At 39.0% G+C, this 14,066-nt stretch overlaps 1 protein-coding gene across 2 annotated transcripts in view; it reads left to right on the top strand.

Moving 5' to 3' along the window:
* The window catches only part of ITGAV (integrin subunit alpha V), an 82,595-nt gene that overhangs the window by 62,389 nt on the left and 6,140 nt on the right, over window positions 1-14,066 (top strand). The window contains exons 22-29 of one of the 2 annotated variants that reach the window (XM_067549062.1): window positions 62-141; window positions 4,064-4,144; window positions 5,443-5,548; window positions 6,611-6,769; window positions 8,824-8,937; window positions 11,958-12,071; window positions 12,171-12,278; window positions 13,835-13,957. In XM_067549062.1, the coding sequence (XP_067405163.1) occupies window positions 62-141; window positions 4,064-4,144; window positions 5,443-5,548; window positions 6,611-6,769; window positions 8,824-8,937; window positions 11,958-12,071; window positions 12,171-12,278; window positions 13,835-13,957 (885 nt within the window). The remainder of the gene's footprint in view (window positions 1-61; window positions 142-4,063; window positions 4,145-5,442; window positions 5,549-6,610; window positions 6,770-8,823; window positions 8,938-11,957; window positions 12,072-12,170; window positions 12,279-13,834; window positions 13,958-14,066) is intronic. The other variant, XM_067549063.1, reaches the window with a different exon arrangement.

The following is a 14,066-nucleotide window of genomic DNA, read 5'->3' as shown; positions in this document are numbered from 1 at the left end:
TGTTTGTTATGAACTTGATCCTGTTTCCACTAAACCTTAGTCACTTGGTTTTGTTTCTAAGCTATTAGCTGGTCTGCGTTTCAGCGTGCATCAGCAGTCAGAGATGGACACCTCCGTGAAGTTTGACTTACAGATCAGAAGGTATGGAAATAAATGCTAATGCCACTCCTCCCAACCTACTTATGCTGTAACTAGCATTGAATAGATATCTTGATCTTAAATGATGAGGCTATGAATTGAGCATTTACAATTTAACTCTGAGCTAATTTATTCCTTTCTACCTAGTAAATGTTTTGCCATGGGTTTTAACTTGCTTTAAAACACTTCTCTGTTGGTGTCAGTTCTAATGCAGTTGAGTTTCCTCCATACATGATGTGGCACAAATGAAATGGTGCCGTTTAGTGACAATGGGTACAAAAGCAGATGAGGTGTTTGAAGGAGAGCTTAACATTTTGCATTCTGGGTTCAGTTCTGCTCTCTTCACACATCTAGTGCCAGAATGTGGAATAATGTGTGCATTTGAGGGACTAGCAGCAGCCTGTATTTTAGAAATGAACTTTACTTGGGCACCCCAGTCTTTCTATGGGTGTGTCTGCACTGCAATTCGAGGTTGATTGCAGCTGGGTTAGGCATACCTGCACTAGCTTTAATCTAGTTAGTGCGATGAGGATAGCAGTGAAGGCCTGGGCTTCAGCCTAGGCTGTACAAGCCTGCCTGGAACCCTGGGTATGTGCTTCTGTTGCTAGCCTGAGCTGGAATCCGTGCTGCTGCATCTTCACTGCTATTTTTAGCTGTGCTAGCTAGATTAAAGCAAGGGCAGGTATGCCTACCTGATCTGCAATAATACCTCCCATTATTGTGCAGCCATACTCTAAGAGCACGTTAGGCCAGGCTTGCATGTCTAATGAACTTGTGACCACTGGAGGTGCTAGCCCCATGCTAGGGCTGTTCAGAGCAGAGACCATTTCTGTGTGTGTGTTTTGTGCAGCCCCTGGCACAACAAACCTAGACCTGAATGGTGGCTTCTGGGAAATACTATTACAAAAAATTTAATATATCAGGAACATGTAGATGGAGTAGATTTATGTGCTTGCTGGAGAAAACATACAGGCCTCCTGTGATGCACAGTCGATAGGAATCTATCTCTCTGGTTATGATTTTTAGACCTCTTAAGTTAACTATGAGCTTCAAAGGTGGCACTTTGTCCTTGAAGTGTCATGTGAATTTGTCACCGTCCTTGGGGACTTTGTACCCACAGCCCATTGAATGGATTACACTCATCCATATATGCATTTTTCTCTCTCCAAAACTGATAATATGAATAATCATTTTACCCCCATCCTTCCATTTTAGTGGCACAGCGGTTTGCCTTGGTGATCAAAGGCTTCGCAGCACTACAAACCCTTTGATCTCACATAGCTGTCTGATTCAGTTTTATTCCCTTCCTTTCTATCAGCCAGTGTACTGTTGCTTCTGGCCAGGGGCATGTAACTCTAGCTCACCTCTGGGGCTCCTGGCTTATCCTCCCTCCCTCAAAGGTGAGAGCAATCACCGAGGCACCTGGTTTCCTCCACTGGAAGAATAAATAATCCCTGCAGGTTCTCTTTCCCCCGCTTCCTCACACAGAAGTTGGGGTGGGGAGGGGGAAAGAGTTTCCATTATGGGGCAATACTTCTCATGGAGAGAAGGGAACTGCTACAGCACCTCTCAGGTCCCATCTCAGGAATGCCCCCTGCCTGATTCTGATCGCCACCCCCTAGCTCTGATAGCTTCTCTCACCCTTTTCACCCCTGAACTCTCAGGAGGGCAATCAGTTGTGAGGAAATGAACTGAATCAGCAACTCAGATATAATGTACTGCAAATTAATGTAAGGGAGCAATGCACGTTGTATTTAACGGTTTCAGAGGGCAAACAAAACAGAATAGAAATTGCTTCTGCAGAATGTGAGAGGGGGACTGCAGCATTTAGTGACAAGTGACAGGTCTGAGTAATATGACAGACATGTCCCACTTGCTTATTATATGCCTTTCACTTCACTCAGAGGTGTGCACTACATGTCAAAAAAGGCTCCCCCGTCAAAAAATGGCTGTAACGCTCCCAGCGGTGACACAAGAGCACAAACCCCAAACTGGTTGTGAAGTCTAAACTGAGATTTCACCAATTAACAGTACCAAGTGCAAACTCCTTAGGCACTTTATGGCCTTAACATGGAGTCACAGACAGTCCCCTTGAGTCCTCCGATCTGATGAGCCAGATGAGCATATCTCTGTGGTAGATGTCTCCTTATACCAAGGATCACAGCAATATTCAGGTTACTCCTGTTCCCAAAGGGCCAGTCACTTACTCCAGATCAGTTTGTGCTTTAGGTCTCACAACAATGACAATGCTTGTAGCCAATCCTATAGTAAACTATGTGAAGATTTATTAAATAGGAAAAGGAACCAAGAGAGTAATTTACAAGGTTAAAGCAAGCAGACACAGACACATGAATGAATTACAGTCTTAGATTTCATAAGGCTAATGATATAGGCTTCTATAATCAGCAAGCTCTATTTAACCTTTAGGGCTAATCCAGGCTAAGTAGCTGGGGATCTCTTGCTTGTGCTTAGAAACATTGACGACCCCCTCCCACGCACCCCCAGATTCCAAGCATCATAAAGATACCTACTTGTTTTGTTTAGGGTTTTTATCCCCCTCCTGCCATGTACTCTGAGCTGCAAACTCATCTTCTTCAGGAGCAGAGCAGAACAACAATAAGAGTTTTTAGATCTTTTGTTGACGGTTTCTCAATCCAAACATAGGGAGTTTCCCGTTGTAAAATCTAACCAGAGCCCATCTGCTCTGGTGGCTCTCTCCTTTCAGAAGAAGCAAAATAAATTTCTGTAGAAGAGCAGCTCTCCGCACTAATTAATGTTCCTCTCCTGTATGGTGAGTCATTCAGTCACAGAGATTCACAGCAGCTCAAATATTACATTACAGTATGGAAAATAGATACTACGAGTAAGATTCATGCATGCAGCAACTCTCAAGCATTCAATAATCTAAACACTAACCACTTTCTTAGAATTCTAATGCCTATTTTGTCAATATTAATCCACAAGTGAGCCATACAGATTCCAGCTATGTATCTGTTAGTGTCCAGTTGAGATACATGAGCTGGCACCTGGCCCATCAACATCACAGGTACAACCCTTGCATCCAAAAGGGTGTGATAATTGCTGCGTAGGAGAAAATTATTGCTCTGCTACATGTAAATTGTGAAGAAAATAGAGGAAATTAAGGAAATCTAGGAAATTGTTATAGAGGAGGCAATGTGTTCTAGTGTATAGAGCACTGGTCTGGGATTCAGGAGACCTGGATTCTATTCCCAACTCTGCCACTGGCCTGTTGGATGACCTGCGGCATCGTCTCTGTGCCTCAATTTCTCCTTCTGTAAAATGGGGATAAAGACTATACTAATGAAAAGTTTCATGTAAGAGCAAGAAAAGTACTAGATTGCTAGAATTACTCATATGAATACATTTATAAGTGACAATTGTCCTATGATCTAGTATGCCCTTCTGTAGGTTTTAAATGTGCCCAGCTCATGTTTGATGTAGCTGTGGCAGGGGATGAGGTATGCATCCCAAACACTGGGGCTAGGTGAAGATCACACCAGCCCTTGGGGCAACCTAGAGCAGCAGAAGGGCTAGACAGCGGCCATTAAGTAAGCAATGATCACTGGAATGCATTTTGCTCTGACCCTATCTCCTCTAGCCCCTGGATTGCCCCTATGCCAAAGGGGATTAAAGTGGAAGTTTAGTCAGCTGTACCATCGTTTTTCCATGCCAGTGGAATCTTTGACTGTGTTTAGGGCAAGTTTAAGGCCCCTTTATACACTTCAATATGGCAAAGCAGACCTCAATGGAACTGAGTTTTTAGTACCTCTCCTTTTGTCCCAGTGACACAGGAGTCACATAATAATGTTACATAACATGCTTAAGTCTTTAAAAAAAAAACCAAAAAAAAAAACCAAAAATCTTCTTCATTCCATTTAACAAATGGACTTATCTTCTTTTTCAGCTCCAATCTATTTGACAATTTAAGCCCAATAACATCTTATCAGGCTGACCTGGCCATCTCTGCATCTGTTGAAATTAGAGGGTAAGTGTTGATACTAATTTAGCAAATGTCTCTTTTCTCAGATATGTGTGGTTTTTGGGTTTTTATTGGGTAAACTTCCCCTTGCAGGTCTGCAGATCTTGTTTGTTATTGTGCAATGGAGGATTTGTAATAGAAAACTCATTCATGTAGTCATCTTTGGGGCTTTAAGTGCAACCTAAGCACTTAGGGATCCCCAGTCAATTTTGAAAATGGGACTTGGGCTTCTGAGTCACTTAAGTGCTTTTGAAAATGTTACCCTTTGTCTTTATAATGCATTCAGAGAACAGTAAGTAAATGTTATTCCAAAAAAAATCACCTTCTGAACAGACTAAGAAAATACAGGTTGAGTCCAAAACTGCCAAAATTTTTGTTCGAATGCGAAATTACTCGCCAAATACAGGTTTAAAGTAGCTTGTCCTTTTCAGCCTGAGTATAGTATCAGCAAGGCAGTGATGGCTTTCTCCTACTGCTATTTACTGAAAGCCACATTTCACCTAAACATTAAATGATCTGTCTGATCAGCCAGTCAACTCAGGATGCCTCTTACTATATCGTTTAATTTTCCTGAATAGCTTTTATTTATATATGTATTTTATGAAGAGTGTTTTTCTGTGTAGCTCTTAAACCTCTATAGTATCCTGACTATTCAGTGAAGAGGTTAATTTTTCTCTTACTGGAACACTAATATTGCTCACATTCATTGAAGCCTTGCATATTTTAGAGGAAAAGTGAGAATTGTGTGCAAGGTACCATTTTCTTTAATTTCTCCTCCCTACCAGAAAGCTACTGCATTATTAGTTCCTTGAGATCCCAGTGCTGTTAAACATTCCTATTTGAAAAAGAAGAAAAATTATTAAAACCACCATTACCAGATCCGGTGCTGCAGATGCTGGTTGAGTTCCATGCATGACCCTATAGATCAGATGCCCTATAATCAACGCTGCTCACAGTTGAATCTCTTTCAAAAATAGAAGGTTGTCCAGACAGCATGTATTCATTTTGTAATTTTATTAATTACCCCAAACTAGAAGAATATGAAAAAAGATCCCTCTCTTAAGAGAGAATTATTCTTAACAGTATATCAAGCAGAAGATCGTGTTTTGTACAGCAAATCCTCACTTCTGCTCATTCCATCTTCCAGTATATAGGATGGAAAGGTCAGTCAGTGTTAGTTTTTAGATATTTGTACATGTGTTTCTTGAGTCTGCATTATGAAAACCTTAGGGTCACTTTTTAGAAATTAGTAGTTCATTAGGTTATATATTTGATCGTTGCTGTTTATTCCTGTCACTATATAGTGTGTCATCTCCTGATCACATCTTCCTCCCCATTGCAAACTGGCAACCCCAGGAGAATCCAGAGACAGAAGAAGACATAGGGCCTCTAGTTCAGCACATCTATGAGGTATGTAATTGTTACTGATTTGAAGTCCAGGGTTTCTAGCCAATAAATAACAACAGGGGAAGGAGGAAATATTTTAGTTAAGATTTCCTATATGGTAAACATGCTGTTAGTGTTTTACTTCATCTTGTTTAATAGGAACGTAGAATTTGCCACATTGAGTCAATCCATTATTCCACACCTCTGAGGAAAGCAAAAATGCTAACAATTAATATAGCCAGCTGTGCAGTGCTGTATGTTAGTATGGCAGTTAGTGGAAGTGGGAAGGAATTCTCCTCTGATCCTTACAGCAGTCATCTTATACCTGAATCATGCCCTATGCTATTTTACATAACTATGCATGTTATTGGCCATAAAATCATCTAGTCCTTTTGAAATGTAGACAGATTATCTGGTACCCTGAATCTTGCAGCAGTGACTAATCAGTGTATTAATTATCCTGGACACTCGGATGTACTCTAACTATGCAGAGTCATTATTACAAAAGCCTTTTGCCTTGAAAATTAAAGAATTAATGTCTTTTGAGAATTCCTTTTTTTTAAAAAAAACAATTATCACAGATTTAATCTGTGTTCAATTAATTATTTTAAAGAATTTTTTTTCGAGAGAGCTGTCTGATGATAATTCAAGTTATTATACAACTAATACGGTACCGTTTATCTAAAAAAAAATGTTCTTATCCTACATCTGACATGCTCACAATGTCCATACAACTTTGGATAAGAAATGTACAGTATCTCTCTTCATGCATTCATTCATTCATGCGGTATATACATTTAACAAATGGAATTTTGAAGGCAGAAAAATATCCTTCTTTATTAACTTTGTTCAGAAGAATCTCCCCTTTCCAGCAACTTATTTCAAGTAATTAAAAGTTAGCTTCTTGGGAGATGAAACTGAGTTTTTTTCCGTAGTAACACTGGTGATATTCTCATTGTATTGGAAGTGACGGGAAATCTTGTAGATCCTCCTTCATAATATATAAGTACATACTAGTGCCTCCTGGGCCATTAAAAAGGAAAGAGGATAGTCTTACACAATCATTAATTTTCTTCTCATCACTAGCTGAGAAACAATGGTCCAAGTGCCTTCAGCAAGGTGATGCTAAATCTTCAGTGGCCTTACAAGTATAACAATAACACCCTGTTGTATATTATGCAATATGAAATTGATGGACCCATGAACTGCACTTCAGATATGGAGATCAACCCATTGAATATTAAGGTAAGCAGGGACTTTTGTAATGCTACGTCTGTGGATTGAATAGGGTTGGGTTTTTGTTCCTGTCTTTTTGCTCCATGCTATGAAATATAAGATTTAGCATATTCTGGGACAGACCCTCTGCTGGTGTAAATAAGCATAGCTGCTATATTTTGCTGTGTTTTACTCCTGTTGAGAATCTGCCTATTTTCTCTATTCTTTTTTATTTATCCCCTTTTATGTTTTGTTAAACACTGGCTCCCATTATCTTGTATGAGGGGACACCAGCTGGAAAGATAAGTAGACACCAGTTTTTCATCCAGAAGTTCATATCTAGTATCCCACATCTTTTTTAAAAACAAAACTCACGTTGGCATAGTTTTCAGTCCACAGCAATGGATTGTTACTTAACCTAGATTTAAAGAGCAACATTCCAAATGTTGGTTTGTTATTTATGTAATATTTTTATTTTTCAGCTTATTGGGAGACAGTCCATTATTATTTTCATTACTACTTATTTATCTAGGGCCTGATCTAAAGCCCCATGAGGTCAATGGAAGTCCTTTCATTGATTTCAGTGGTCTTTGGATGAGGCCCAGAGTGCCACAAAAGTATTTTATATATAATACACGATGACATATATTTCTGTCATGCAATTTCAGTATACTATATAAATATAGTATATACATATACATGCAATTTCAAATTCCTCACAAGGATTAATGGGTATGTCAGATGTGGAAGCCAGAAGAACATAGTATCCCTTAGGTCTCATGTGTGAAATCTGGGGAAAGAATTCCCAAATTGGAGGAATTGCTGAGGCCCACAATATCCTATTTCAAATCCCTCCTTAAATGATATAAAGGTGTGTGTGTAAGTGTAACATATAGTGCTACTATCAGTTTCTTAGACTCAAATGCATTAGAAGTGTTGGAAAGAGACCCTTGAATAAGAGATTGCTAAATTGAAAGTGCTCTATTGACAGCTTTCAGAATATATTCTTTGCTCACTCCAGGCATTAAACTTCCATTGACAACAGTTGACATTCTACTAATTGAACTGGCTGATGAACTGTAAAAAATACACACTAATAATTGGCAAAGGATTGAGTTTGGGGAGGCAAGAATTGGACACTGCAGGGCTCAAAGTTAGGTCTTATTAAACATCTGTTAAGCATCTAGGAAGTAGAATGAACAGCATGTTAATTCAATTTGAAGATGATGGTAAATTTTGAAGATTTGCAAATCTCATCTAGGACAGAGACAAAGGGACTGAGGGAGATTAGAAACAAGGACAGGCATCTTTTGAATAAAGTTCCGTTCTGTTGCATATACTGGAAAGCTGCAGCCTAGGGCTGTGTGCAATTCATAGGTTATGATTTGCCCAAGTTTTGGGAAATCTTTCAGGGGAGGTCAGTTTGTATCTTTTCTTGACCTAGTTTTGTTTTGCTTGAAGTTTACAGGCACCCAGAAAGTCAAAGCAAAACACTAATAAACCTGAGTTTTTGAAATGTTTTTTCTATGCAATGGGTATGTTTCTGTCTGTGTTGTAATCACATAGCAACAAAATTATCCCTGGTTTTGAGGAATCCATTCACAAAATTACTTTTTTGCTGTTTCTGTGTTTCAGGGAAAGCAACAACTATTAAGCAGAAAGATTTGAATGACCCAGTCAGAGAAGTTTGGCTAGCTATTGGCTTGTAACCCAGTTTCTTCACACTCTAAGTCTAATCGTTAGTTGTAGTTCTTAAAGATCCCAAATCACATTGGTCAAGACTGGGGTATTAGCTGGGTATCCTAGCCAAGTCCTTTTTAGGTGATTACCTTTGTCTACTTAAAATTCCCTTGCATTTTCAATCAAATGTGGCAATGCTCTCCCATTCCTATACTAAACTGTGGTGCAATGTTGCTCTCTGCAGTCAAAATGTTGCTATGTTCCACCCAGAAGTGATTGCTTCTGTGATGTGATTCCTGTATATGCTCTGTTTGGTAGTTTGTAAAGCATTCTAAGATCCTTTAGGATAGAAAGTGCTATATAAGATATTATTTATTATGTGTGTCTTTCTGGGTATAACCTAGATTTCAGCTACTAAAGCAGATGAAAAGAATGAAACACTTAGGGATGAAGATAACCGTGATCACCATATAAATCGAAGAGATATAACTGCCATTGAAGGAGATGTACATACTTTGGTAAGCTATAAAGTAGCTCTTTGAATTGATATATTTCAGTTGTCATCTCTTGCTCTTTTAGTGGAGAGCTGAAAACTATGGAAATAGTTTTATAAAGGAAGAAATGCATTTGATAATCTGGAGCCTTGATTTTTCCATGTGTTTCCATTTTTAATGGAACGTATCTGATTGGACAATCAGTTAGTTAGATGTCTGAGTTCATTTGTGCCCACAGTTATTTGCAGGCATGGGAATTGAGTTGAGGCCTTTTTCACCATAGGGTGTCCATATGTTATGCTTTTCTTTGGAGTTGGGGGATTGACAGTTGGGTGGGGGAGGTGTGAAGAATGGGGGTAACTGAGTAGAGGTGTAATGAATGGGTGAGCCCTGGAGGCATCTTCACAGCCCTGGGTTAAAGCAACATCAGAGCCCACACTGCCTAACTGATCAATGGACTTTCCGCCCTCCTGCTCCTGGTGTTTGCAGGGGCCTGTCTGTGTTTTCTGGAAAACAACAGCAGGGAGTGCGAGAACTTCTTCTGAGCTCTTGTGGCCTCACAGCTCCCAAGAGGACCCATTATCCACAGGAAGTGTGGGGATAATTTATGTTTCTCTTGGAAAGGAGCCAGTAGTGCTAGATAGAGGGATGTTGGGGATTGACTCTGCAGAAGGAGGAAAAAATAATAATATGCAGTGATCCCACTTTATCTAATAGGTGAGAGAGCAAATGTAAAGGGAACCAGGGGAGTTATGGTTTAATAGGGACTCTTCAGAATTCTAAAGAAAGGTTTTAATGGCTTGGACCCATCAAGCTGTGTATCCATACATCATTGCTGTCACCCTTGTCATCCTTCCATCCTCTTCCCCTATTCTTTCTTTTGTTTGTTACACTTGGTTCTTGTGCCTTGTCTATTTAAAGACTAGGCAAGCTAATTAATAGCTAGGGCAGGGACCATGTCCACCGAGTGTTTGTATAGCACCTTACAGAGTCAGGCCCCAATTCTGATTGGGGCCCCTTGGCATTATTTTAATATGAATAAAGTTAATCAGGGGAGTATCAGTGTATCCTGTAACTCAGAGATTATGGAAATGGACAGTGAATTTCTCCCCAACTGTAGAATGAACCTATCAGACCTTTGGGAGGGGCAGTCTGCCTAGGAGAAGTGGTGGAAGTACTTCTGGGATTGGCGCTCTCTCAAGATGCCAGCATCAAGGCAGTGCCCCCAGAACACAAATCCCAGGGTTACTTGCTATAAGGCCTTGGTGGGCAGAGGACAAAGAAAAGGATCAAAATGTACCTGCCTCCCATGATGTGGGGAATGGGTCCATGAAGGAGAAAATGGGGATTATCTGATCAGAGGGAAAAAGAAGTCAGGATCTGATAGTCTGATTCTTCTCCATATAGGAGCTCCAAACTCCTATACCTTCAGTTGCCAAACATGCCTTTCTTAAGTAACAAGAGCTGCTGCCTTTGCCCAACCTTCCCAATGGCTCTGTGGGACTCTGTAACCACCAAAAGTTATATCCTCTATCTGGAGTCTGTATTTTGCATTTTCAGGAAGGTAGATTACAGCAAGGTTCCATTTAAAATGCAACCTGCACTGCCTTCAATAACACCAATAGCTTCCCCTACTTAGAAGAGGAGGTACTGCAAAATAACAAAAATTGAATTTTAATGGCACCTACTCTGGAGGATGCAATACTGTAGGTTTCTTCAACCTCTAACATCTATGATTTATTATATGTGAGTTATTTCAATTGATTCACTAGCTTGACAAATAATTCAGAAATTCTGTCCTTGATTTCATCCTTCTCTGAGTGTTTTTGAAACACTGAGTGCCAAGAATATGCTATAAGTTTACGTTTTTATTTTGTATTCTTTCTCTCCAAGGGAGGGTGATGGTTGCATCCAAATCATATTGTATTAGCTTAGGTGTAGTTTTGAATGTCAAGTCAAAAAAGAAGGGGAAAAGAGGTAGCCTTATTTTGTTCCTCTTTCAATCTGAACTGTTGATGATCTAATCCCATTAGTTAACATGGATGTTAGTGGAAAGTAGAAATGTTTAATCCAGGTTAGAAAACTCTAACTAACCTCTAGCTAAACTCTGAATTTCCTTGACACTGCTTACAGGTAAGGGTCACTCTCCCCTATTGAAGGCCTTTTGTCCAATTTATCAGTAATGCAGCAGTAGAATGTTTCATCAGTGTCTGATACCGTGGAATCTTTTGCATGGATCTTTTTTTTCTGAAACCTCCGTGACGTTTGTATGAAGAGGGCAACAACACTAAAGCACTTAGGTTGGGTCTGTGCAGTTATATGGCACATGGTACACAAAAAATGGGAAGGCAAAGTCTCCACTGTTTCTCTGTTTGTTCTAGGAAGGAAAGCAGTATAGTCAGATCTCATATTAACTTACATAATTTCTATTAGAACTAATTTTTAGCTGTATTCTGTAGGATTGGCGGCTACTATATTCTGGAAATATTTGTGCTTTTCCTTGTTTAAGGGCTTTTATCTTAAATAATGGAATTTTTCCTTTACATGTTGCACAGTCTTCTGTAACAGTAATACTATATTGCATCATGTGTTTGTGGCATTCAACTGATACAATGCTATGGAAATCTATAACTGAGAATACATGAGGTACACTGTACCATATTTTGTAGAAATATGTAACCTTTCTAATGCACACACTGAAAGTTGCAAACTCCAACATTCAATGAGAGTTTGGATCAGTACACATCTTACTGAAGTATATATATGTAATATCCTGGAATTGCCATCAAATGTTTCTAATCACTGTACAAAGGGGCCTTAAAATTGGGTTAAATCAATAGTGTTTGTTGATTGCAAAATGATGGAATTTCTCTATGGATTTTCCAATCACTTGAATGATGTATTGAGTTTCTACTGCACATTTGAATATAGAAATTATCTAGTATGCAGCAATAGATGTAATATCATTTGTGTCTTTAAGATTGAATGTAGACATAGTAATGAATTTTGATCAGTGAGATAACTATTTATCTTGTCACACACAGGGCTGTGGAACAGCTGACTGTTTAAAAATAGTCTGCCAAGTTGGCCGCCTGGAGAGGGGAAAGAGTGCAATATTGTATGTAAAATCCCGCCTTTGGACCCAGACCTTTATGAATGTGAGTGCCTATTAATAATTTACAATCTTTCCTAGCTCCTGAAACATGAAAAGTCTTTTTACATCCAGCACGTAATATCAATTTTTTTTTTTTGCACAGAAAGAAAACCAGAATCATTCATACTCACTCAAGTCATCAGCTTCATTCAATGTTATAGAGTTCCCTTACAAGAACCTTTCATTTGAAGATATCCACAATTCTACAGTAGTAAGTCATTTATGTCTGAACATGGTTTGACCCAACGCACATTCAGCTGAAATTAATACAACAAATAGAATGATCAAAATGAAGCACACACATGCTCCTTCATAATGCTGTTATATTTTAACTAACTCCTAGTTTTATATATTAAAATTACTTATACATATAAAATTAAGAATAAAACCAAACATTTTCAGTCTGAGAACTAGAATTCTAGCGTTTGGCATGTAGACTTTCATATATCTATATTAACAATACTGTGTGCAAATAGACCAGGTTAATAGATATAAATAAGTCCACACATTGACAGTCATGAATCACTCAATGAGCCTGTAAAACGTGTTCTGATGTTCAGGATTATATTTGATTCTTTATTAGGAAATGCAATTTAGTGATGCCACATTGGTGGTATTGCCAAATGTGAGAGCCCAATTCTGCAGACATATGCAATAAATGCTATTCATCATTCATCTTTCACCACTTCACCAGCCTTTTGCCTACTAATCTATCTCTGCTGGGACTGCTTCTAATATTCCAAAGGTTAGAGCAGCTTTCCAACACCTATCATGTGTTTATTTTCCCCTTTAATTCTTCCAGAGAAGTATTCCCTTCTCCCCCTCCCTACTCACACACATTACACTTTCCAGACCCCAGAATGGACAGTGTTAAATCCTGGACCATTGATAGATCTAAAGTCCAAATCTTGTGACCAAACTGGTGCAATAAGAAAACTAACAATGGTAGATATCTTTAGTTTTCTAGTTCTGGTAGAGTGACAGAGTTCAGACTTTAAAATTATTATTATTATTATTATTATTATTATGACAATTTGGTACTGCAGTAGTACCCAGGAGTCCAGGTCAAAGACCAGAACACTACCGTGCTAGGCAGTGTACAAATGCAGAACAAAAATGCTCCAAAGAACTTAACAATCAAAGTATAAGGCAGTAGACAACAGGTGGATACAAAGATGAGGAGAAACAATGAGACAGCAGTGGTCATCATGACAGATAGTCACCTCAGCACACCAGCTCTCTAACCACTCTCAAGATTTTTAGTAGGCATCATGGCAAAGGAGAGTTTTTACAGAGGGATTTGGAAGAGGACATTTATATAGAGTCGGTGGTTTCTAAAACATACTAGTTACAAAATTCCTCTCCTTCCAAGTCTTGTAAGGTTGGATTCTTGGTATTGAGGGTGCATAACTTTAAAATAAAATAAAATAAATAGTGCCCAAAATACTTTTAAAAACTCTGAAACATTTGTGAGATACCATAGTTGTTCTGTAAAATGTTGAAATGTTCTGTAAAATGTATATAGAACGTGTGTTAGTGTGGCACAAAGGCTTTCATAGTCATTGATATTGTGGCCGCCTCCAGCCTGATCTGAGGAAGCCTTCCTGCCATCCTATATTCTCCATCTCATCCAAGAGAGGTTAATTCAAGGTGGGTTCGGATGCATTTTAAATATGACAGGTTCAGAATATGTATGTCGCTAACTGTATGGACAAACTCACTCATACTGCTACCTAATAAAATGTGATCCATTGTGTTTTTCACTAGGTTACCACAAATATCACCTGGGGCATTCAACCACAGCCCATGCCAGTGCCAGTCTGGGTTATAATTTTGGCTGTCCTCGCAGGATTATTGCTCTTGGCTGTTCTGGTCTTTGTAATGTACAGGGTAAGCATTATACTTGGGCGGCTGAGGAGGAGTGGTCCGTTATTGATGTATTACTGCAAATGACACTAATAATTTGGTTCTAAACAGCCTGAATATGTTGACCTTTCGG

This window comes from Emydura macquarii, unplaced genomic scaffold (genome assembly GCF_026122565.2).
Source record: "Emydura macquarii macquarii isolate MOO-44397 ecotype Brisbane River unplaced genomic scaffold, CSIRO-AGI_Emac_v2 contig_1253, whole genome shotgun sequence".
In the NCBI taxonomy this organism is placed as follows: Eukaryota; Metazoa; Chordata; order Testudines; family Chelidae; genus Emydura; species Emydura macquarii.
The sequence above is the reverse complement of the archived record's forward strand: the minus strand, read 5'-3'. Positions and strand labels throughout refer to the sequence as shown.